At 42.2% G+C, this 25,301-nt stretch overlaps 1 protein-coding gene across 1 annotated transcript; it reads left to right on the forward strand.

Moving 5' to 3' along the window:
• Nucleotides 1-2: 2 nt before the first annotated feature.
• Nucleotides 3-24,385, forward strand: POMT2 (protein-O-mannosyltransferase 2; the record flags this gene model as incomplete). Its single annotated transcript, XM_014941625.1, has 21 exons — nucleotides 3-79; nucleotides 742-826; nucleotides 1,524-1,628; nucleotides 2,756-2,864; nucleotides 3,727-3,835; nucleotides 5,502-5,661; nucleotides 8,353-8,459; nucleotides 9,436-9,518; nucleotides 10,638-10,747; nucleotides 12,016-12,082; nucleotides 12,972-13,041; nucleotides 14,530-14,608; nucleotides 15,399-15,550; nucleotides 17,266-17,357; nucleotides 18,461-18,537; nucleotides 19,694-19,765; nucleotides 19,980-20,039; nucleotides 20,251-20,356; nucleotides 22,227-22,367; nucleotides 22,963-23,077; nucleotides 23,668-24,385. Coding segments are annotated over 21 exons (2,082 nt in total), but the record flags the coding sequence as incomplete, so codon positions are not given.
• Nucleotides 24,386-25,301: the final 916 nt, after the last annotated feature.

The raw sequence follows: 25,301 nt of genomic DNA on the forward strand, positions 1-25,301 counted from the left end.
GCCCGGCGGCGCTGGCCCTCGTCACCCTCCTCAGCTTCGCCTCCCGCTTCCACCGCCTGCCGGAGCCGCCGCACGTCTGGTAGGGGCCGGGGGTGAGGCCTGTGCCCCGCCGGTGGGGCGCTGCCCCGGGGGCGGCGGGCCCGGGCCGAGCCCCTTACTGTGGGTGTGTGTCCGCCTCCTCCCGGGAAGAGCCGGCTGTCGCCCCCGAGGAGCCCGCTCAGGCTCCCCGGTCTCAAGCAGCCGCCCGCCCCTGCCTTTCCCGGCCGGGAGGGGGTCCGTGTGTGTCCCGGGCAGGCGGTGGGATCCTGGCGGTGGGGGGCACGGGGAACCACCGCGCTCTGTGCCCGGCCCGGCCCCGCTCCGCTGTCACCGCGGCACTCGGGAGGTGTTGCAGAGAGGGGGCCGGGTCTCGGGGGGGCGGGTTTGGGGATCGGTGGGTTGCAGGCTGACTTCTCAGCATCTCCTAAGCTCAGCCTGGAATCCGAAGGGCAGGCTAGAGGTGTTGGAGTGCTAATGTCAAACTCTTTTTAGAAGGAGCCTGCCTATTCTAGGCTGGAGCGCTCTCCCAGATTCCTCAGTGAGTTTAATGCATTGTCTCGTATAGAACATAAGGCAATAACCCTCTATGTGATGAAAAATATGAGTAAAAAGACATTCCTAGATTATTTTTTTACTGTCTTCAGCATTACAGCAGTTTGTTTAGTGGTTTGGGTTTAGTTTGTTTGTTTGTTTTTTTTCTAGTTGGGATGAAACTCATTTTGGGAAGATGGGAAGTTACTACATTAATCGGACCTTCTTCTTCGATGTCCACCCCCCTTTGGGGAAGGTAAACTGCTCCTCTGTTACATGCTTTAGAAGGCACGGGAGTGGGCGGACAGAAATCTTCACCATCCTTCTGGCTGAAGGATGATTCTATGTGATGAACACCAGTACCTTTCCTGACTGTTGTTGGCATCATGGTAATTTGCGTTCTCTATCCAGAGCCTCAACTAGCATCTTTTCTTCTGTATGAAGATGCTTTGAATATGGGAAAGCAAAACAGTTTGCATGCTGGGTGTCTGAAAGGCTTGACATTAAAAAATGAACATGGCGCTATGTGTTCTGGAGGAATGTTTAATAGAAGACTACAGTTAAAGGAACCAAAGAGTTCCTGATAGCTTGCGTGTAAATAAGATTCCTACCGCAAAGGACCCTGCAAGCCTTGACACGCTATTCTGTAATCAAAGAACTTACTCTAGCAACATGTGCAGCGTTGATGAAGGTACACTTTTCCTGCCTTGGAAGACTGTCTTCCTTTGAGGCTGAGTCTCCTTAAACTATAGGAGGAGGGAGCTATGGGAAAATCTACAGGGACAGGATTCTCTCTGCTAAGTCGCACACCTGGTATTTTTCTTGAGCTTGCAGTTGTCCTTATAGTCAGCAGCCTATAAAAATCTTCTATAAAAATCTTACCTGCTGCTGGCTTGGATGCTCCTTTCTCCAGTGTGATTTCCCTGACCAGTTTTTTCACCTTTCCTCCTCAGATGCTGATTGGACTTGCTGGCTACCTTAGTGGATATGATGGTACATTTCCTTTCCAAAAGCCAGGGGACAGATATGAGCAGCACAACTACATGGGCATGAGAGGGGTAAGGGGCTACAGGCTAGTATCAAGCTGGTTAATGCTCCTGTGCTTTTCGGTACACGGTGTTATGTCATAAGAACAGCTCTCCTGGATCAGATCAGAGGTCTGTTTGGCCTTATGCCTTGTCTTTAAGCTCCTTAGAAAGGCGTCAGTGGTTGTATTGCAAATAAGTCTTAATGTCTGGCTGTGAGAGGTCAGGTATGAAAGTAAGGTGATTACTGAGGCCAACCCTTGATGGTAATTAGTGGGACTACACTCCTGAGTGGGACAGAGATCTTGCCTGTTATGCAAAGGGAACATTGCTGAGCTTGGGATTCTGCTCACTCCATTGTGCATGGCTGCTCTGGTGGAGAGCCAAGGATGTCAAAAAGCCAGGATCATTCTCTGCCATATGCAGTTTGCCACCACCGGTGACAGTGAGCTGAGTAAGCTGATGGAGAGGGGGCTAGAGGGGAGTTATTATTCAGAGCAGTGTTCTATTGGAAGCTCTGGCTGTACTGCTCTCTAGGAGAACCAAGAGGCATAAAACTGACAGCAGATGACACAAAAAACCAAGCCAAAAAACCCTAGTGCCCAATTGCTAGTGCCTAGAAAGAAGGATAAAAACTGGGAAGGCGTATTTTTGTTGTTTACTTTCCAAGCCTCCTGGTTCTAGATTTCCCTATGCCAAAGGTGGGAGAAGTGCTAGAAGCAGACACTGAAGAGAAAAATTTTACTGTGATGCTGCTTTCTTTTATTTTGATTTCTGTTCTTCCTCCTCCAACTCATTTGGTAGGGGAGGTGTTACTGGTCTGCTAAAGATGTAAGGTAAAGGTGTATTTTGTTCTTAGGTTTCATATTCTAATAACTTGTTAAAATAAGTCGAGTATGGTCGATATGTACTGCACCTACTTGACATATCTTTTTGTGAGTATCTGATGTAGTCTAGCAAGAGAATGACCCTCTGTTGTTACTGACACCTCTAGAGACAGAACAGAGAGCAGCTGCCCTTCTCTGAACAGTATCTTTGTTCATTTGGCTTTTGTCTGATGTTCTCAGTGAGTCAATTCAGCTACAGCAACTGTTGTTGGTAGGTGGGTGTGGGTGCGTGTTCACCGTTATAACTTCTCTTGTGATCTTCTTTTCCTGCAGTTCTGTGCGTTCCTTGGCTCCTGCCTGGTTCCCTTCGCCTACCTCACAGTATTGGAACTGTCAAAGTCACTGCCAGCAGCCTTACTCACAGCTTTCATTCTTATTTTTGGTAGGTGTTCCTGCTACAGCAAAATTGAGCAGGTTAATTGTTCAGAGAATTTAATTTCTTTATTATCATGTGTTACCTAGCCAGGCGATATTTGGGTTAATGAGAGAGGTTCCCCCAAACCAAAGTAATTCTGATTTACATATATATGAGGCTTTTTAATTGGTGGTCCCTTTGAGAATTTTGCAGTCTTGTTTAGTTCATGGGTACTTCTGTTATAGCCATAGCCACAAAGGTGGACTACATTTCACCTCAATTTTAAGCATTTTTATCAGATGGATGGACAGGAATGATTTTGCCCACTAGTGAAATATTGATGTCTCCCCTATGAATTACAGGGGTATTTAAGGCCTGCTGCATTACTGTGGAAGAGTTCACAGTAAGAAATAAATACAGTTCCTTGTTGGATTGAGCCACGTGGAGAAATTAACATTGCAAATGAAGTTACCCAAATTGGGGTCTTGTGAGGACACACGGATATTGAGGCATGGAGACTTAATATATCTCAGTCATATTAATTTTTTATAGGTAACAACTGAAAGATGAATTCTCCTGTAGCATCCTCTGGCACCATGCTACTGCCTTAGTGGGTAGATCATTGCTGTCTGTAAACACTTTTAATCTGATTATCATAGCAGCACCTCCCAAATGGTGTTTCACAGATACTGTTGTAATGCCTGGTTTTTGGGAGAGTTTTTTTTTTTTTTTTTCATTTATTACCAAAGCAGAAGTTGAAATGTTCTGATCTGCTCCTGTTTCTAAAATTTCCCTTCTTCCCATTGTCTTGACTACACTGAGGAAACTGGCTTCCTGCAATATTTCTGGAACCTCGAGCCTTTTTGATGTTCTGTATGTCTGTTTGCAGATACAGGCTGTATTACTTTGTCGCAATATATTCTGCTGGACCCCATTCTGATGTTCTTCCTCATGGGAGCCGTTCTGAGTATGGTGAAATGTAACAGCTGTGCGGATAGGTAAGATAAAGATGATAATATTGTTAAACTATAGGTACCTAACTTTCACACAGATAAAGTACTAGAACATACCTACCACTTGGTAGCCTGGGTGAATGGCTGAGATGAGATTGTTTCAGGAAATTTGGAGGTGAAAATGGCTCATGGTAGGGGAGAGAAATTTTTATTAGAAGGGTTTGTGAAACTAGGGAGAAAGTATCATGGCAGGGGTAAACCAGGAGAGAGACTCCATTATATTATTTTAGCATGAAAGGAAATTTCAGCAGAAATAGTGTTTATGGAATGCAGATCTTGAAAATGAAGGTTAAAGCTTTTTAAAACTTGTCAGGAAAGAAAGCTAATATAGGGTGTTGTAGGTCAGAGAAGGAGGAATGAAGGACGGTTGGAGCCTGTTCAAGGCTTTATTCCTAAATGGCAAAAACATTATTTTATTATCTTGAACCAGTCGCTTTGTCTCCAGGCTGGAGAAACAAAGCTTATCTGTGACTTTCATCATATAAGCACTTATAAAATCCTGCTAGTTGAGGTAAATAGTGTAATTTGTTTGCTTTAGAGAAATTGGTACCAAAAATTTGAGAGAAATACAGCCAGGATGTTTCTGAATAAAGCAGTTAAGTTGCTCAGGATGTTTGCTGTAGACCCATCCAGAGGAGGGTGGTGATTTATAGGCATTTGAATATGCCAAAGGCTTCTTTGTGGCTGGGCTGTACAGAGTAGTTATCCCACAATGTATCCAGAATTCAGACATAACAGCTTGAAATACTGTGTAATATATGACCAATTTTTGTTTCATGGAATGTTCGAGAACTGATCGTGTAAGTCTTGATGTGACTGCAGCAAAAATGGGTAAAATGCATCCTCAGTGTGGTGTGGGGCCATCCTCATCTACAACACACACCCCTGGGAGCGCAAGCACTAAATTAGAGGGCAATGTTTGATTAGCTTTGTGTGCCTTGATCTGAACTTTTTTTTCATATCTTACAGCTAATCCTGTTTTCAAACTAGTTGATGTTATGCAAATTAAAAGCCTGTGCTAGCTATTGTGTGTGCTTAGCAGGTCACAGGGATTTTGTCTAGCCAAAATACAAGCGTCATCAGGAGTCAGCAGGAAAAGGGTTTTTAATTCTGTGATCATATTTTCTCATCTTTTCTCTGTGGTTCAATTTTAGATTAGTTTGCAGTTTGTTTGCTTTTTTTCTGCAGTTTCTGTTTGTGCTTTGGGTAGATGTTCTCCACTGTGGCCTTTCTTCTTTAGGAAAAATAACTTATCATTTTCTCCTGTTTTCCCCCATGTTGTTAACATTCGGTGAATTTTAAGTTTGCTTTTTATGGAGCAAAAGTCCTGTTTCTATTTTCAGACCTTCTATGTGTGAGACTTTCTTTGCACTAGTATTTGAGCTTATACCTGGTGTCTGTGTTCCCCTTCATTAAAGGGGAGATCTAGAGCTGCTCAGGCTTAAGTATTGGGCCGTCCTGTGTCAGGTTTATCCTTGAATCATTCTAAAATGAATGAAAAAAAATATCTTTCTATTCCTCATGGGCTCCTGAGAAGAAGATGGAATGTAGTTTTTTGGGGTAGCCAATTTGCTGTTTGCTTTCCAGATTGCAGATGCCCATTTAAGTAGCATCATTGTTTATATATTGGCCTCTTCTATCTGTCCTGCAGGCCATTTTCTGCCTTGTGGTGGTTCTGGCTGAGTCTGACTGGCGTGAACCTCGCTGGAGCAATGGGGGTGAAGTTTGTTGGCCTTTTTGTCGTCCTCTTGGTTGGCCTGAACACGATCTATGACCTATGGGACTTGCTGGGGAACCTCAGCCTGTCACTGGTGAGTGTCAAAAACTTTTACATTAGGGGTTTCTTTGTTTTGTTTTACTTTCTTTTGCCTTTGTAATTCTCCTAGTTATTGTCAGCTATGAAACTAACCAAACAGTGATACAGTCTGTAAGAAACAGGGGCATCTGAGGTGGATGATGATCATGATTAAAGGTGAAGGTTATAATGGAAAAACTATTGCCATATGTTTAAAAAAACCCACGTGTCAGCAAGATACAATATCCCAAGAGCAAAAAGGTTGTTGCTTTTTCTGGAGAGAGACTATCACCTTTCTAGTTGGATGAGTTTTATTTCAGTCTAGATTAAAAATGCTTTGGGAATGGCTCTACAATGGCCCAAAGCAAGATGTTGTCCAAGGCTGTTATGTGACCTTCTGAGGAGTATGAAGTACCCGGAGACATGCCCATCTGCCAGCCCCCAGTGTGCATGAGCAGCAGGAGCTCAGGCTCTGCTTCATGAGAGTACAGGGGCATGGGCCACGTGGTGGTAGCAGGCCATAGTCCATCCCGAGCCACAGGCATGCTCGGCAACTTGCAGTCCCCGTAGCGAGCCCTGAGGCTGATAGCCTGCTTCATTTTACGCACATTTTGTTCATATAAGCTCTAAGGAATTTGCTAGTGTGTTTGGGTGGCCTGTTCTAATATATTGCATTTCATAATTGGGGACTGTGAAATATAATATTTGGAGAAATACCTTGATGTACCATTTGCTCTCTTGCAGCCAGCAGGAAAACAAATTCTTCAAGCACACATTTTAAAAGGTGTTCAGTTCTCTTGTCTCAGCCTCTGCTGAAGCCTGAAAATTCTATATCTTTCATTTACTGGTTTTGTCCTATTTGTCTCAAAAACAGTGGGGGTTTGGGGGGACTTTTCTATTCCTGCTGTGTGATTTGTTTTCTCTGATTAATGTGAATCAATATGGGCTGCAAAGATGCAATGTTCCAGCTCTGGAGAAGCGTTTCTTGAGCAAAGTCAGTTAATTGCATTTGAAATGGAACAAATCCATCATGTCTAAGCTTTCTGCCAGCAGACAGCTGCACAGTGATTTCATTTGTGCTGCTGGCAGCGAAGGCAGCAAGCCCCTGAGTGTTAGAATATGTAAAGAAATTTACTCCAGAAGGTAGATGCTTTCTGAATAACTAACTATTTGGCAACCTTGGCGCTTGAGGAAAGGAAAAAAAAAAAAGAATGAGGATTAAACTCCTGAATAACTTATCTCTGCATTTGTTAGGAAACTAATCGTGATAATTTACTTGCAAAGTTTTGAGGACTAATTTGATTTCTAGAAATCTCAGCTTATCTTGGTCCACTGTTCTGGTTTGCTTGAAGCTGCCCTTCATGTGCATTTTCTTTTTTGACTTTGCATTGAAGTCTGTAGTTAAAGAAAACCTTTTCACAAAGATTGAAGCATCTTGTGGTCATTCTGAGCAGGGAACTGGAGATTAGTTCATATGATTCTCTGCTGCATAAATCTGGTTATGTACCATCAATCAGCATTTTTCCAAGTGCCCAGTGGTGTTCTGCTCAAGTACTTGAGCTGAGCAACCGTTTCCTTTGTTGACTCCAGTAAGTTTGTAGTTTTGTAATGTCTTCATCTCTGTTTCCATTATTTCTGAAGTGCTTGGATCTGTTATTAAGGGATGGAGGATGAGTAGCTTAATGATTGTATGATAGGAACCAAGTAAAAAAAATATACGGAAGATAGCAAGTACATCTGCCTTCATCTGCTTTGAAGCTAGATGTGGACATTTAGCTGTGAGAACCCTGCAGAAAAACAGGATGTCTCCAAGCTCACTTGCTGCAAAATATTTGCCACCTGTGTACATGATAAGTACATTATATGTGTACATTAGTGAACAATTTTTGCTATTTAAGGTGTTTTCTTCTCCCACAGCTGTTTAGTACCCAGCCTGTATTCTACATTACTTATCCTACTGACACTGCTGGTAGTAGTGTGTGAATACGTAATTGCATCTTGGGCACCTGTGTACAAACCACCTTTCAAAGTGATTTAAATAAAATACTCTGCTTTTGTGCTGAGCCAGCTTGAAGCACAGGTTTTGCTGCTGACTTTTTTGGATCTTCTGGCTGAGGAGCAGCAACAGAAGTTGCAGTGTGAGAACATCCTTGTTAAGTGAATTGGTTTCTGCGAATGCAGCATATATAGGTCCCCAAGAAGTCTTTGTAACAGTCCTATTTGCATGGGGACACTTGTTGAGAGAATTATACCTGGTAGCTCATGCCCTCATGTTTCCATTTTCCCTTTTGCTTAGCTTTGACAGTTACTATTCTGGAAGACATCTCCTTGTTGTGGTTTTGTGTTAAGATGTGTACCACTCTGATAAACAGGTTAAGGTCCTTGTTTCCAAAGTACTGTCAATGGAAGCTGCCCAACCTCCTTTGCTAAGTTAGTCATGCCCAACATTTTTGAAAGTTAAACCCTCCTTTTGCTTGTTTTTGTCTCCTCCCAAGACCCTGAAATTTCAAGGTACCCCAGCTCCAGCTTCTGGAGATGCACAACAAGGTCTGCCTAAACTTTTACTGCTCCCTATCCCTTTTTGAGATAATTTTGCACCCTGTTGGGCTTGCTTGGATGGTGGGCTTCTGCTATAGGACCACTGCTCAATAAAGAGTGGAGGTACTCTTGGAGCTGCACTGTTTGATCCACATTGTGTCTGTTACAGGTCATGTTTGGGAAGCATTTACTGGCTCGTGTACTCTGCCTCATCCTGCTCCCGCTTGCCCTCTACGTGGCTATGTTTGCTGTTCATTTTACAGTATTAAATAAAAGGTATTTCATAATGTTTTCTCCAGAAGAAGAATAATTTGTCTTTGCTTTGAATTAAAGGGTATTGATAATTAATTTCTCCATTTTCAGTGTCAGAAGCAGAGCCACAAGCTCTGTCTTTGTTTAATTCCCTTCCCAGATTCCTACATTGTTTTTAGAGAAAGGCTCTGGCCAAGCTGGCAGAGAAACCGAGTCCAAGCTTAAGATTTGCTGAAATGTATCCTATGCAAGTATACTAACTGAACTCTCTTTTTTTTTTTTCTTCCTCTCTTTCCTGGACCTGAAAATGTCTCAACTCCATTCTTTTTATTTTTGTTTTTGCAATTAAAAAAGAAACAAAGGCATTGCATTCCTGAAAAATGTTTTGGCTGTCATTTAAAAAAAGAAAAAAAAAAAAGTCAAAAAAGTTTGATTTTGCCCCAAGGGAGGACTCTTCCCTGAATGCATGCAACCAAGGGATGCTTTTTATGTGGAAAGAGCACAACAGCTAGTAAAATGGCCAAGAAATGTTTTTCCATATGCCAGCATTAAGAGATGAGGTGAATAAGCATTTCAGCAGGAAAAAGAGACTATAAAATTAAATCTGTTATTTTTCGGTTTAAGCCAATTGGTTTCACCGCTACGCTCTTAACAGAAATGAGACTTCAGGAGGCAGAGAGAGAGGCTTTATTATATCTAACCTGACAGTGGGTTAGTTTATTTGTCATAAGAACGCCTCCAAAGGCACTTTGCGCAGTGTCAGTGGGTACATTTTTTTGACCTCAAGTCCTTGCAGCTCTGGACAATTTCCTGCAAGACTGTCTCTATCTGCTGTGACAGAGGTGTGTGCATCTAAGTGAACTACGGTCATTCTTCTCCTGATGCCATGTCTGGTTTTATCTTTTGCTTTCTGCAAAAACAATTTGGTAATGCATGATAGAACTTTGTGTGCCTGTTTTGCCAGACTTTGAATGATCACATCCTTTGCTCTCTTTTGTAGTGGTCCTGGGGACGGTTTCTTCAGTTCAGCATTTCAGTCCCAGCTCATTGGGAACAATCTTCATAATGTCTCCGTTCCAGAGTGTGAGTGTCCAAAGAAATAAACTACTTTGAGTGTTGTGAATGTACGTGAGGGTTTAAATAAAACCGGCATCTCCTGTGAGTCAGTGCAGGACCATGCAGGTCATGCCTTCATGGTCAGATCCGTGCTCTTCCTCTGTGCAGTTTTATATATTGACAGAAAAGAAAAAAGGCTGAAAATAGCACCATATTTAGTGCAAGCTCACTAGATGTTTCATCACGTTCCTTCTAGAGGGAAAGATACCATTTTGAGGCATTTGATGGTTTTGTGTGCACACATCTTTATATTTTTTGGCTTTTATGTTGCTTGAGACAACAAAAAGAGATTTATCCTGTTCACCTTAGGTTTGTAGGTGTTCAGAAGTGGGATTTGTTTCCAAAATGAGTGTAAATGAAAACCATCAACTCCTTTGTGACGTGGCATGGCCCTGGTTCAGCTGTATTGTATTCAAGTGTCCATATGAATTTAGGGGAAAGATGGCTCTATGGTTGTTCCCTAATCCTCAGGTTGGCTAGGGACTGTCACGCCTTTAGTATGGTTTAGTTTTCCGTTTACTTCACCTTTTCTGTGGCTGTTCCCTGCTGCAGAGCTGCTACTGGGAGAGTATCAAGTACATTCTCCAAGACTGTGTTCTCCCACTTGTGTTGGGAGGCTATGGAGGAAGGTGTCTGAAGGCAGGGTATCAGCTACCCTATCTGAGAGCTGAGCTTCCCTCTTGTGTTGCTGGAGGGGTTGGGCAATGGGGTGCTTCAGAGTAGTCACATGCTTTTCAAACTTGATCATGTTTTAATTTGACCATATACTCTTAGGGAAAGCTATCTCAAACCTCTCATTGAAATTACATACAAAAGAACTAGCACTTCTGTTTATGTTAGAAGTAGGTGGGAGAATTTTAAGTGTTTCAGCCAAATGTTATATAACGATTTTACTGAATGGTTGTTGGGGATGGAAGATAAGCTTGCAATGAGCTGTGTGTAGTAACATGTCAAGCAGGAATTGAGCTTTCATCTAAACAATGCAAGAGAATGCATGCCTAATCGGAGCACTGCAGACTAGCTGGGGGAAGTATTTATAGGAGAGCTGCCTTATGCCTTTTTTCCACCTTCCTTCTTCCCGTGTAGACTTGGCATATGGGTCTGTGGTCACAATGAAGAACCTTCGGATGGCAGGGGGATACCTTCACTCCCACTGGCACCTCTACCCGGAGGGCATTGGGGCTCGCCAGCAGCAGGTGAGTGTATGGTGGTGGTAGTGCCTCTGACTACGGCCATCCACTTGTCCCCATTGTGCTTGGCATTAGGTGCTGTTGTGACAGGAGCTGTGTATTAACTCGGCATCTGTTACAGCTGGGCACTTGGCTCACATGTCTCAGTAAGGATGCTTGGAGAGAGCAGAGGGGTGGCGTACAGTAACAAGGCTTTGTTGTAGTAGCAAGACCACTCTCCATGGATGGAGGCCAAGAGGACCTAAAAACAATTTTCCATAATAAAGGACTTTTGTTACCTCAAGGAAGGCTGTACAACTTATGTTTAAAACAAACCAAATACATTATCTTACAAGTTTCACTGCTGTGTTTTAAAAGCAATAGAATAGAACAGGGCAGCTGTGTGTTGTTTTCACTCCTGACCTCTGTGACCTTACATGAATTATGCTCCTTTTGTGCCTCACTTTCCTCATTTAACACCGAAGAATTTGTAAGGCTTTGTTCATTAAATTAGGTATCTGTACATTTGTAAGCTATAATTAAACTATATGAACTCTCTAAGGACTTCTGATTAAATGATTAAGCAATAAATCAAAATAAAAATCAGAAATCGTGTAACTATGACTGATTAACTAGCACAAAAATTAAGTTAATTTCTTATTTTTGTACATCATCATCAAGCTTCATGAGTCTTTGCAGCTTCTGCTGCTTTCCCAAGATATATTTTGCAGTTTGCATGTTAGTGTCTAAAAATTGTTCTGAGCTCCTTCAAAGAAAGTTGCCAGAAAAAACCAAAAAGTTTGTTTTTTAACTCCCTTCAGTCTCTATGGTGAGGAAGAAGTTTTCAGAAATTAAAACTTTATCTCAATCTTCTTTTCCTGCTGTTATTCCCAACCAAAAGTTCTAATACTCTCATGTGACATTGATGTTTATTACCACAGATGGTCAGTGATTATTCAAAAGGTTCAGGTTTGGGTGCCCTGTTGTAGAAGGAGCCTCTGAAGTAGAGTGAGAGGAGGTCAAGCTGTGTGATTGGAGGCTGTTACTCATGATGCATGAGAACTGCCATTAGGTGTAGTGCTCCTGAGTGTACAGGCTGTACTCTGAATAAAAGGCATCATCTGGGTTAAGGAGTGGCCAGTAACTGGCTTTCTATGGGGCACTATCATAGAAGTCATCCCGGGGTTTTTATGTTATTGGTGAATTCATTTGGGACTTTGATTTGCTGGGAATGTGTGTCTGCTATCACCAGGTTTTTTTCTTGTTTGGTAAAATAATTTATCCTGTGCTTTCAGGTCACTGCCTACTTACATAAAGATTTGAATAACCTGTGGATTATAAAGAAACGTGATTCAGATGCAGGTAACAAATACCAGTAAAGTGCCTTTTATAATTTCTGCTTCAGATTTTCACTTAGAATGTTCTGAGTTCCCTCCAGGGCAAAGTGTTCTTCATGGATATGAGGGGGAGAGGAGGAGGAACAAAGGGAATCTGTCTCCATCTTGATTAATGCTGTTTGTGTCTACTGTGTTTTTAGTTTTTTCTCCAGATGGTACAGCTGAAGTAAATAAGCTTTTCTCAGCTGTAGGTTGCATTGACAACTTTTCAGCGAGGCAGGGCTACGAATAACAGAGAGGAAATTAATCTAGACTCAGTATTTTGTGGAATTTATTATTGTGGCTGTGGGTCCTGGAGGAGTTGGGTCCTGGTGTGTTCTCATACATTGCGTTCAACTGATTTGCATGGATGTTTGCTTGGGATGAGATAGAGTACTGAAGGGGAAAATCTGTGGTTTGTACGTGCATCTGTTGTTTTAGAATATCATAGAGCGTAGCTGAGGCATGTTTGGTGTGACAGAGTATCTTTCTTCACCTGCAGCATGTGTATATAAAAATTGACAAGAGCTGTCTAAACAACAAAAAATTCAAATAACCTAGATGCAACAAATTATGATCAGTGTTGCAAGAGTCATTTTATAGTTCGTGAAATAGTAAAAAAAGTAATACAGCTTTGTTCAGTGAGCCTGACCAGGCATCCTCCTTATTTAAGGGCAGCACGTGCTGCTTGGGGCCCTGTTCTTTGGAGTACCCCTCAGGGCTACTGGAGCAGTGGTTTGCATCAGGCTTAGAGTTAACACACATTAATTTGCCTTGTATTGTCTGCTTGAGGTGTGAGCATTCCCAAGAAACTTTATAAGACCGTGATGTGTTTATCAGTGCATCGATATGATTAGTTTGCCTTCCTTCAGCAGATCTGTCAGACCCCTCGAGCCCTGTGGAGTTCGTGAGGCATGGAGATATTATTCGGCTGGAACATAAAGAGTAAGGATGATTTCTGGGATTCCAAGAGATTGTGTGATTGAATAGAATTGGTGGGAGGTTTATCGTGCTGGAGACTCCATGCTTAGGCCAGCACAGGCAGGCTGTGTGACACAGGTGTCTGTATATCTGCATGTCCAGTGAGGAGTTTGTGGAGGTCTTCTTCATTAGAAGTAAGTACCTCCCTAAGCAGCAGAGGGATTTGTTCCTCTGTGTGAGGTGCAAGATTAAGGGTAACTCTGCTGCAAAGAAGCAATTTCAAAACCCTTGTTCTGTTGCTTGTCCCCACTCTCTGAGTTTTTCTCAGCAAATAGTGTGGGGTTTTTGTCAGTGTTGTGCCAGTGTCCTGTTGCTGTGTGCACAGGCAGTACCTGCCTGCTGAAGCTCTCAACTGCACCGGGAGCACAGCAGTGAAACACGTAACGAAAATGTCAGCTGGTGCCTTCCCTCTCTGTACAGAATACCTGAGAGGGAGCAGGGGAGCCCTAGTGACTTGATATTTAATCTTCACCTAGTCTAATGTCACTGTGCCACAATGCTCAGTGCTGTCGCAGCTTTGATTCCTTAACAGAAGCTTTTTTGAGCTTTTTTTTTTGAGTCTGTGAGCCTGGAAATCGTGTCATTGTTCGTTCAATACTGCATGGTCACAAATCACTGCTTGTGTTTCCGAAATGATTTTAATATTTAAAAAAAAAAAAAAGAAAGCCTTGAGTTTTGGGGTTTATGTGATAATGAAACGATAAAATCTTGATTAGGTAATGCTGGTTAGCTCTGTTTTGGGAGGTGGAGCTGTGGTGCTGCGGGGAAGGTCCAGCAGATGGCTCCTGTCTCCTTGGGATGGAGCCGCATCCTTCTGGGCAGAGGGTTCTGTCAGCTGGGGCTGGGCTGGATGCAGCTGTGTTGCTGGCGGGGCTGGTTCATTGTCTGAGTGGTTTTATCAAGGACTGACTAGGCTGTGGCCAGGTTTTTCTGCTTGCCCCAGCTGGCAGTCCCCGTTAGGATGGGAGGCTCCTCGTCCGCACGGTGTACAGCTGGGGCTAATGGGGGGCCACTCATCCTGCCCTCACTAAACCTCTGCCTGACTAAATGGTACAATCTTTCTCCTCAGAAGCAAAACTGACAACCAAGACAGGTCAGAATCTTGCTTTTCGTCTTGCAAGAGCAGGACTATTAGTCCCACCATTAAAAAACAAAAACAAAACCAACAATATCTTTTCCACTTGGAGGTGGCAGCTTGAGGGCTGGATTTATTCGTGGTGTCCTCCTTTCCCAGCACTGCCCAGGGTGCCATAAACTCCAAGTTGCATGGTAGGAAGGGGCAGTTTTGCCCCGTGGCCCCCATCGTAGTTAAGGTTGCACCTGCCCTGCCCCTGGCTGAGACTGAGCGATCAAAGCGCTGACAGCTCTCCAAATGGCTCGGACCAAAGTTCTTACCAGAAATTGACTGAGACATAAAAACAAAGCAAGGTTTGACTTTTAATTTCATTTCAGAACTTCTAGAAATCTTCACAGTCACCAGCACGAGGCTCCCCTGACAAGGAAGCACTTTCAGGTCACTGGCTATGGAATAGTAAGTGGATGGCAAGATAAAACAAAAGCTCTTTCTTTTGGGTGGAGTCCATACCATGCCAAGGGGATTTATTATTGCTTTTTTAGTTTGCTAGCCAAGGTGATAGATGTGCATCTACCTCACTGGAGGAAAAACTGATTTAGTATGAAATGGCTTATCTCGTATTTAAGGTCTATTTAATGTGAACACAGACAAGAAAATAACTTAAGCTTTGACTGCCAGTCTGGCTTTGGCAGTATTCAATTCCAGAAATGCCAAACTGAGCAACCTTGAAGTTGCTCTGACAAGTATTATTTTATGTATTTGGCCTTGTCACATAGACAAGTGCCTTTTTTTGACAAAATGATGACAGAATTTTGAATCACTAAAATGAAATCTGCTTTGAGGGCTGAATTTCCAAATGCAAGGGGCTGTTGCCTAAATCCTTTTTGTGAAGCATCCAAGTTATTCCCATTTAAAATGTAACTCTGAGCCACAGTCAACTATGAATTGGAAGCAAAAAAATTTATGGTTGGCAAGATAAAAATATATTTGTGAGTAGTTGCTCATGTCTAGAATCATCTCTTTCTGATGCGGAATCTCTTCTGTGAAGTCTGAGCGAAGGTGGCCTTGGCTCCTTTGTTTAGCTCTGCCACCATTAGAGTTTCAGAAGTTCTTATTTGCAGTGCTTCAATCCTGTATGTCTTCTAGTTGGGTTTGGGTTTTTTTTTTCTTTCTTTTTATTTTTTTTTTGGTATGTGTTTTGGTTTTGTTTTTTTGTTTTTCCTCCTATGGTATGTTTGCATGATAGAATGGAACGGGAGACTCCAATGATTTCTGGCGGATTGAAGTGGTGGGCAGAAAGGCTGGGAAGCTCATCAAAGTTCTACGGAGTCAGGTCCGGCTAACCCATGTGGCCACAGGGTGTATGTTGGGCTCTTCTGGAAAGACTCTTCCAAAATGGTAAATAGTTTGTAATCCCCGTCCACCCCAGCAAGGCTTTGAGCTCACACGTTCCTTTGCTCAATGGTGCTTTTAAACTAAGCAGTAACCACATTTCCTCCATTTCTTTATCTTTAAAAGAATAAAAAAGTAACTAGCAGGTACTAAAAATATAACCAGAGGGGAAGATTTGGGTTAGGGTTATGCAGTCTGTTACAGTGAAGGTATACAGCTCTGAAAAATAACATCCTTTATTAAGAGATCCAGAAGTGGCATGGGCATAGATCTTGTCATCTGGTAAGTCCAGGGGGGGATGACAGATGTGTTCTTCAAGCCCATTTTATCCTCGGGATTCACAAAAATTGCTAGAAACTGGAGCAGTTCATGCTGTTCCATACCATAATCCTGCAAATTTCTCTTTATTGGTATTAATTTCTTTTGCACACGGAAGACCTCCTGCCATTTTTGCGTGCAGCGTCTGAAGCAAGTGCAACAGTAACAAACTGCTATTAGCAGGGGTTGTGATTTAATCTGTCCTTGGATTACATATCCTCATCATTAAAATGAGGTATATGCAGAGACATCCAGACTCGTGCCAAGTAAGCTGCTGTATCTGCGAAGCGGTGCTGTGTGGGATGCTAGCGTGGATCCTGAAGCAGCAGGCTGCGCTGTCGTGTTGCTTCTGTTTCCAGAGCAGCCTCTGCTGCTGCTGGCTTAGGTTTCCCTTCGCTGTGCTGGGGTACAAAGGGCTTCTCAGGAGTCCTGTGGGTGCTGAATCACAGTGAGCACAGGCAGATGCCTCTGGTGATTGCCTGGTCAGGAATGCAAGTGCCATTTAGGCTTTAGCAGTAAAACTGGGCTCACAGGTAAATAACGGGATTGGTTTAAAAAAAATAAATCACTGTCTCTGTCAACAGCATTCAAGAAAGGGGGTGTATATATATTTTTTTTCTCCTTAACACAAACTCACCCTATGAATGGAATTTATTGTACAAAATATTAATGACATCAAGAGCTGAGAGTTAAAAATACTTGTTAACTGCAAATAAGGATGGTTAAAGTATGTTGGATTTTTATATTCTTGTTAGGGGAGTAATTGCTGTCCTTCAGAGAACTAAGTGGTAATTAATTAATAGAATTAATTAATTAGTGGAGTTAAGTCTGCTAAGTGGTGATTGATAGAAAAATCCTTATTAATTTGTCACATTACTGTAGGGTTTGAGGTACTTTCTCCCGAAGTGTTTGATGTGACCTGCTAGAAGTAGCATGGCAGACTAAATAAACAGTTGGTGGGATCCTCTAAAGTCATTCTTTTGTTTCTGGAATACAGTTCCTGTAGACATGGATTGACTTAAATTAACGATAGTGATTTTCTTCTGGAGAGAATGTAAGGGTTGACTTGAAGTAGTTTCTAGTTGTCAACGTGGATCATCTTCAAAAATCCCACTGCTTATATATGGACCTATGTTTTTTTAGTTTAGATGCCCAAAGTTAGAAATGTGGTCCAAATATCCGGTAGAATTTTAATCTTGGGTGCCTTGCAAATCTGTTTTGGTTTCTGCATGGTGCTTAGAGCATGTAAGAGTGTGTTAAGAATGCTGCTTCTGGGGTTGAGTGGTACGGTAGGTGTTGTGGGGAGGTATAAAGCTAAATGGGGGGGGGGGAAATCAGTCATGAACTGGAAATACTGAGCAATCTTTTGCAGGGTGGTGGCTAACTGCTCTGCTGTTCCCCAGGGGTTGGGAGCAAGTGGAAGTAACCTGCACGCCGTACCTGAAGGAGACTCCCAATTCCCTCTGGAACTTTGAAGATCACATTAACCCTAAGTGTAAGTAATTTATTTCCTTTTTCTCTGAGAGTGCGTCTTGACTTGCTGTTAAAGGAAGGGATGACCTGTTGGATGGCAAGAACTGGCATTCAGTGTTTGGAATTCGTGTGTTCTTTCCCAACCAAAGCACAAACTTGCTGAACTTGGGCCAGATGTTCAGAGATGCATAGCCTTTTTCTACTTCACTGTTTGTACTGTAAGCTGGTGATAATGCTTCAAGTGTAGTGGAAGTATAAAGACTTTTTTAAGGATTTTGAGAGCTTCATGGGTAATAAAAGTGTGAAATTTTATAGGCAATGCAGTACAGGGTGTTATTTTTAACATCATTTGGTTAATTGGAAATTATTGTCATCGATATGGGTATGTCAAATAGACTTTAATTGTTTTCTTAGAAAGCTAGGATACACCCTGTTCTGGGGTATTTTTTTTCCTCCTTTTACCAGGGGCGTGCTGAATAATGGCTTTGCAGTACCATCAAGAAATGAATAGAAGTGTGACAGGGAACTAAGTTTGCCAATAATGACAGATGGGCCTTGCAGCCTCATCCAGGAGTTAGATATGTGTCACAGCCTCACTTGGCCTGAATGATTCGATACAATTTTCATCCCATGAATTGCAGATAGCTTGGGCTGAGTTCTGAGTTATTAAAAACCCTGGTGTTCTTCATCCTTTCAGAGGAACTGTATGCAAACCAAAGGAGAGGAATCCTGGGCTGTTGACTTGGTAGAATTTCCTCTTCCTTTGTAATGCATTTTACATTCCCAAACTTATGCCTCATTTACAGATAAACAGCAGCTTATGAACAATATGTCTCTAATTTTCAGCTAGAAGTCCACATCTGTTTATTTCACAGGCTTTTATCTATTTCTCTTGCTCCTGGAAGTAATGGAGGAAACCTAGGAGTACAGCAGTTGTGAAATTCACTGGGGGATGCTTCTGACTGCAAGCCTCTGTGTTTAGAATATGAATGAATTGCACAGGGAATTAAAAGAGGTGCTAGAAGCAGATTTGTGACAGGAGGAGAGACTTTAGTTTATTATAAGAGGCAAACAAAAGTAAACCATATAGATTTCTAATCCATTTTTCTCCCTCTTTTTCTGAAGTGCCCAATATCAGCCTGGATGTTTTGAAGCCCTCTTTTGCAGAAATTCTGCTAGAATCCCACATGGTTATGATCCGGGTAAGATATTGTTAATTCCAGGTAATAATTTTCTTCCTCATTTCTCTTGCATCAAAAAGTAGTGGTGTTTTCTGAGGTATCTGGGTGATGGCTGCAAGCTAGGGCAGAATTTATGTGCCCCAGCAACCTACTTGAATTTATACTTAGAAAAAGGGGTGGTCTTGAAGCTAAATCTTCCAAAGGTTTGGGAGCCTTGGGCTTGATGCCTGGCTCTGCTGGTGGTGTGATCTACCTACAGCTTAATTATGTCATCCCTCCAGTGCTGAAATTCAGTTCTATAAAGGAGAGTTTACCTTACTGGAGGGTTTTAAAATTAATATTTGTGAGGCGTGAGGACGTTAGTGTGGTCAGAGTCAGGAAAAGTAGCTAAACAGACAAAGAGGAAAGCAATAAATATTTGGGTTGAAAATGGAAAACTTCTGCATTTTTTAAAAGTTCATCGAGGTGCTGTGTTTTCTGCTTTCCTCTTCCTAATTTACCTCTGAATCTATATTAAAAAAAAGCGCTGGATTTAATATTTCCAAGGTGGATTACTCTTGTGGTCTTTCCCCATGATTGTTCTTTGTGCTCTTGGCCACAGCCCTTCTGCTTCCAGCTCTTCAATCCCTGTCTGAAGAATGAGAAGTTAATTTTTTGAGAAAGGAGTCTAAGGTTTTATTTGCTACTGTTTGTAAAGCTCTTCTCAGATTCTTAAAAGAAAGAAGGTAGTCAAGCAAATCATTATTAATGCTAAGCATTTCCATGGCAACCAGTGATAATGTTGTCTCAGGTAAAGAAGCACCTGCCTAAGTTGCCATGGAAATAATCTTTCCGAGGTGTTTATTTCAGACTGGAGGGAAACCTGTTGAAGTAGTCTCTTAATGAACAAAGGTCTTGCTTATGCAACATGTATCCTCAGTGACAGAAAAGCTGGCAAAGAGAAATGAGAAAATACTGCCTCTAATGGTACCCAAAGAACATTTTCACCTGCACAGTAATATTAAAAGAGTAATTGTCCTCATGGTGGCCACTTCCAGAAGATGATGTGTTTATGTACTCAGAAACCAGCCTTTGCTCAAGAAGAGTATTCATGTATGTTTGTGTACCCAGACATTTCTGGGCAGGCTTTGCAGCATAACTGCCTGCTCATTTACATTTTATCTTGACCTACCTGCAGGGAAACAGTGGCCTCAAACCAAAGGACAATGAAGTTACATCCAAACCTTGGCACTGGCCCATCAACTACCAGGTATATTGATCAATCCACCTTCCTTTCACTTTTCAAGTGCTTTTGTTGTGCTGCTTGAAGCATAGCACCTCTTAATTGCATTGAAGATGTTGTCAGCTTTGTTTTATAGCTCCCGGGCTGCATGGATGGGAATTTGTCTCACCTTTGACACTGTGCAAGATACGAACTGAATTGATGCAAACCCATTTTACTCTCTCCTGCTCTGTTTCCCCAGGGCCTGCGTTTTTCTGGTGTCAATGAGACTGATTACCGGGTTTATTTGCTGGGAAACCCGGTAAGTTGGAGTGGGAGGTTCCAAGCCGATGTCTTTAGCAAATTTTAGCTTACTCTTGATTCTACCAGCAACAATGATCCTCTTGTTCCTCCTGCTTTTGAACCGTCTCCCTCGTACTCTTGTACTTGCATGTAGCTTTTCATTTCCTCTCATATACACATTCCTTTGTCCAGCCTAAAGTCCCAAATCTTTCTTTTTTTTTCCTATTTAGGTGATTTGGTGGCTAAATCTGGTCACTATTGGATTATATCTTCTGATAGCAGTTTCCACTGCAGTGACTCTGAAGAGAGGTGTCCAGCTGACATCTGAACTCAAAGGTGAGGTCAGTCTTCATATCCCTCCTGCACTGTAGAATCCCTACTGTAACATCCTGGTTTCCTGATACAGGAAAGCTCATCTTGGATTCCTGTATTAAAAAAAAATATCTTTTTTTAATATTGTATTAAAATCGTGGCAGTTGAACAAAATACACACAAGGCAGCTGTATGTACAAAATGCTAAGCTATATAGTGCTTTGAAAGTGTAGCACTGAACAACGTGACTGTTTAGAAAGGGTTCCGTACTAGAAATAATCACTCTTACAAATAAATCTCACTTTTTGCATGGAAGACCATTTCTGATGAGCTGTCAAATTTCTTAAGCTTGTAAAACCTCAAGTCGGCAGGGGCCCCAAGACACCTACTTAGCCACAGAGAAGAGCTCTGGAAGTGACTCACAGGCAGGAGATGTGATCAGTGGCTCCTCAAAAGTCTTACCAATCTTTTGTTGGAGAGTACAGAGCTGGACTGGGTATAAGCTGGCATCTTAAGGTGTGAGTCTCAGTAGGCTTTTGCTGCCTTGTCTCCTGCAAGAAAACAGGGGCTTGGATTAGTCTGTAACTCACATGGCAGCTCTGCTCTGCAGGTGAACACCCAGCCTAGCATTGGAGCTGCTTATGAACTGCTCAAGAGTCAAGATGTTGGCCACACTTGCTGTCAGTTACATTGACTACTGCAGCTCAGAAATGACCAGCTGCATATCTGTTGGAAAGACTTATATTTGAGCTGGACATTACAGTAAGAGAAGGTGGTAAAAGGCATATCAGAGAAACCTTCCTGATCTAGACATCTGCTGGTCCCGTGGTTTTTAGCTTGTTTTGCTTTGCAGATTTCCAATATATTTTTTCTAGTAAAGATACTGACCCCACATAGATTACTGATAATAGGATTCCTTTTCACAAATGCCTTTGCGGACACCTTAAAAGTGTGTGGATGGCAGGACTTGGTGTGCCAAGGGTGGAAAACCACTGAGCTTAGGTTATGGAGCAACGTCCATAAAGAAAAGAGTGGGAGCTTCATATCTCAAATAGTTTAATAGTGACCAGGACGGATCTTCAGCAAAAATTCTGCAAGGGGCTACCTGTTTTGGTTGTAGGAGACAGACCAGTTGGATCAATGTCCTGCTCTCAAGCTCTGCATGTGTTCTGTTCTACAGTAGTGTGCATGGTGTTTTGAAATGAGAAAGGTTTCCTGATATTTATGAAAGCAAATGGCAAATGCAAGAGATGCAATGATCTTTTCTTATGTCCAACACCAACGTTGTAGAGTTTTTCACAAACCCTAATAGGTCACACTTTGACCATTCCAGTTTGCATCAATGGTTGCTTCATTTTGTAGATCTCTTTGTGGGAAGTGAATTCTAAAATGTGATGTCAAACTATTCAGTTACACAATAAATTATTGGCTAAGCTGCATGTAGACACCAGAGCTCTCAGTCCTTTCCACAGGCTCTGGAAGCTAGACAACATTTCTTTCCAGGAAAGGCTGGCAAAGTGATCATCTTGATGGCTTGTAGTCTCATTGCAGAGGGAATAAAAAAAATATCAGAAACTGAAATGACATAATTAGTCTGATGTGTGTCCTCAGAAACGGCAAGCTCGGTCGGTCTTAACACAGAGCATGGTCAACCTCCTGCCTGTCCCTTGAGACTTATGCCTTTGTGTATTTTTCCTGATAACTGTTCTCCTGAAAAGTGTTTGTATGTTTGAGGAATGCAGCTAGGATGTTGCAGAGGCTTGGAACGATTTCAGACCAGTACGTGACTTCCCGCAAAGATCATTCCTGTTAAGTTTACTTACTGTGATAAGGCTTGCAAATAGGAACTGCAGTTGAGTTTTTCTCTGCTGAAGTGTGTTTATTTGTGTTCCAGAACTGTCCAGAGTTGTGCTACATGGTGGAGGGCAGATCATGCTGGGCTGGCTCCTTCATTACCTCCCTTTTTTTATGATGAGCCGAGTTCTCTACTTTCACCACTACTTTCCTGCCATGCTTTTTTCCAGCATGTTGACAGGTAAAATACTAGAGTCTGGGAGAAGACAATTCTGTTAAATGGAATGTTTTCAGAATAAACAGTATTATTATTTTAATAGGTTTTTCTGCTTGCTCATGCAAAGTGCTTGAAAATATTGACTAATTCAAAATGTTTTTCACCAAGCAGCTTGCAATGCCAAATTGGTTTTTTTTGTTTGGTTTTTTTTGTTTGGTTTTTTTTGTTTGGTTTTTTTTGTTTGGTTTTTTTTGTTTGGTTTTTTTTGTTTGGTTTTTTTGTTACCACCCTGAAGAGGCAGTCATGTCCTAGGGCATTTAAATTTAGAGACAGGATTCCTATTCTCTGCTGTGTCACTGTTCTTACGTATGCTATTATACAAGTTACTTCCCTTTGTTCTCTGCCCCCTCTTTTCTGTCATGTCTGTTCGTAATTCAGTCTTGGTAGTTTTTCCTGTTACTTTGTACCAATTTAGCATGCTGGGGGCCCCTATCTCTTTTGCATTTATTCAAATGGAAAGGTAGGAAAAAAAAGAACATTCTGAACATATGGCCGAATGTAGCAGCTCTGTTCTTTGGCCTCCGCATTGCTCCTGACTTCTGATTCTTCCTTCTCCTAGGAATCACCTGGGACACACTACTGAAGTTCTGCGCTGGGTTCTTGTCACCCAGCACTACAGCTAGAAAAGTATATGGAGGGGGGTTCCTGGCACTTGTTCTGCTCATCGTATACAGGTGAGTGCTGAAAGCTGAACTTTTCCTGAATGTGACAGCCACCGTCTCAATTGAAACGTGGCAGTTAATTATTCTTTGCCTTAGTCTCTGCCTCCCTTCTCTGCCGAACTTGTCAGACCTCATCAAGCCCAATTCTAAACCCTCAAATTTTATTAGATTCAGCATCTGTGTCCTAGTGATGCGTTATAAAACATTAAAACAACTTCCCATTGCAGGGAATCTTTCTTTAATCCCAGCACTCAGTGCGAACACTCTATTCTCCTCCAGACCCGCATCTCAGTGATTTCTGATTCTGGACTTCATGTCAGATGGTGCCACGTCCCTCAGATACAGGCAAATTCTTTATTGCTATAGGCTGTCCCAGCTGGCTTTTCTCCAAAGCTGAAGCTTTCTAAGAGAAAATGCCACCTATGCTAAAACTGTGTACTATGTATATATTGTCTTCAACCAATATTGGAAGGTCCCCAGTGGATCTTAGACCAGCACAAAACCAGAAGTCCCATAGGACATCTGTATAGACTAATGTGCTGCAATGTTTTTGAGATGGAAAACTGTTCAGTCCCTGATAGGCATTTGGTTTCTTTCCACAGCTTCTACCTCTTCCATCCTCTGTCCTATGGAATGATAGGACCCATGGCTTCCGACCCCAGCAGCCCCATGGCTGGGCTCCGGTGGATGGACTCCTGGGAGTTCTAGAGCCAGCAAAGGGAACCTGGGAACAGTGGATGAGAAGCATGAGATCTGCTGCATATCAGGCTGATTCCGGTGCTTTGGAGACATGTAACTGTAAAATGCCCTCTCTGGAGAGCTCTGGGTATAGTAACCCTGTTACTTTGGCATTTGTTTGCACTGCCTGCATTGGAAGATGCAGAGGATGACCGTGACAAGGTCCTCTTAAAAAGACTAATGTCCTGAATCCTTAGGTTGTATTCCTGGACAACTGACTGCTTAAATCTCAGTTCTTTTGAGCAATATGTATCAAACAGCAGTGGCATTCCAGCAGTTAGATCAGTACAAGTTGGAGGCTGTGTGTATGCACGTTTGTGTGTGTGTCTTCCTTCTGGTAATGTAAGCACCACTGCAGTCCCCAAGCCTCACAGTCTGAGACATTAGGACTTTTATCATGATTAACAACCTTTCTTATGGCAAGGTTTTTGAAAGTTTCATGTAAGTATCTGGGGACCTCCATTCTGTCCTGCTATGGCTGTCTGTGGTTTTTTGTTCTGACACTGAATTTTTAGAATTTGACAGAAAGGGGACTGCTTGAAATCACCTGAGCCGCTGTGCCTTGCCTGTCTCCCAGGCCCTCTGCAGATAGAGGAGATCGAAATATTTTCTCTTTTTTTTTTTTTTTTTTTTTTACACTGTCTTGCTTTCTGGTCGCCTTTAATCTTTTATCACAACCACCTAGCAGGCCTGCGTTCAGAGCCAGACTGTTCCAGCTCAGCACTTTGTAGCTTTTTTGCAGTTCTATCTGAAACTGCTAAGGATATTACAGTGGAAATAGCAGGCAATTTATCTTCTGCCCAGCATGCTGTGAAGACCGGTGTCTTGGGGTGTACTAGAGACTGAAATGATAGCTTGGGAATTTTAGACAGCTGTCATTCATGTTTTGATCCCAGCTATTCCAGTGCCAGTACTTCTGCTTTTAGGGGGAAGGCTTCATCTTAATGTGGCATCTGCAAAACTGGCTGTCAGTGCCATGGTATCTGTGTGCTGTATTCCAGCAAGTTCCCTCTCAGAGATGGCTGATTGTCAAATTGCTGCATTGAAGAAAATGTGAGGCCAGGCAAGAATTCTTTGTCTGTTAAGTGTCGAGAGCGATTGGATGTTGAATCCACCCCTTCCAAGAAAGCAGAAAGCTATTTCTTAGGTGCCTTTGTCCTGTGTTAGGTCTATTTTTGTAAATGTTCCTTTTATTCCATCTTCTACTCTTCACCTGACTACAATTTCTTGTCACAGTTCAAGGTTGCTACCTTGTAGCATCCAACATGAATGGCACTTAGACCCCAGTTGTGTTCCTGTCTCAAGAAGTAATATTTGCAAAACTCTTTTGTGTATGTTTCAAGGAACTCAAGCCTTTTATTTCAGAGTTCTTGCTCTACTTCCCAGCCTTGCATCAAAATTACAGATACAGGGAGAGCAGCAGCTGAGTGTGTCTGTTTTTAAACACAATTCCTGCATTTCTCTTACCAAGCCTTGAATTCTAATGTATTTCCTACAA

Source organism: Calidris pugnax, unplaced genomic scaffold, assembly GCF_001431845.1.
Source record: "Calidris pugnax isolate Ruff unplaced genomic scaffold, ASM143184v1 scaffold56, whole genome shotgun sequence".
NCBI lineage: Eukaryota > Metazoa > Chordata > Aves > Charadriiformes > Scolopacidae > Calidris > Calidris pugnax.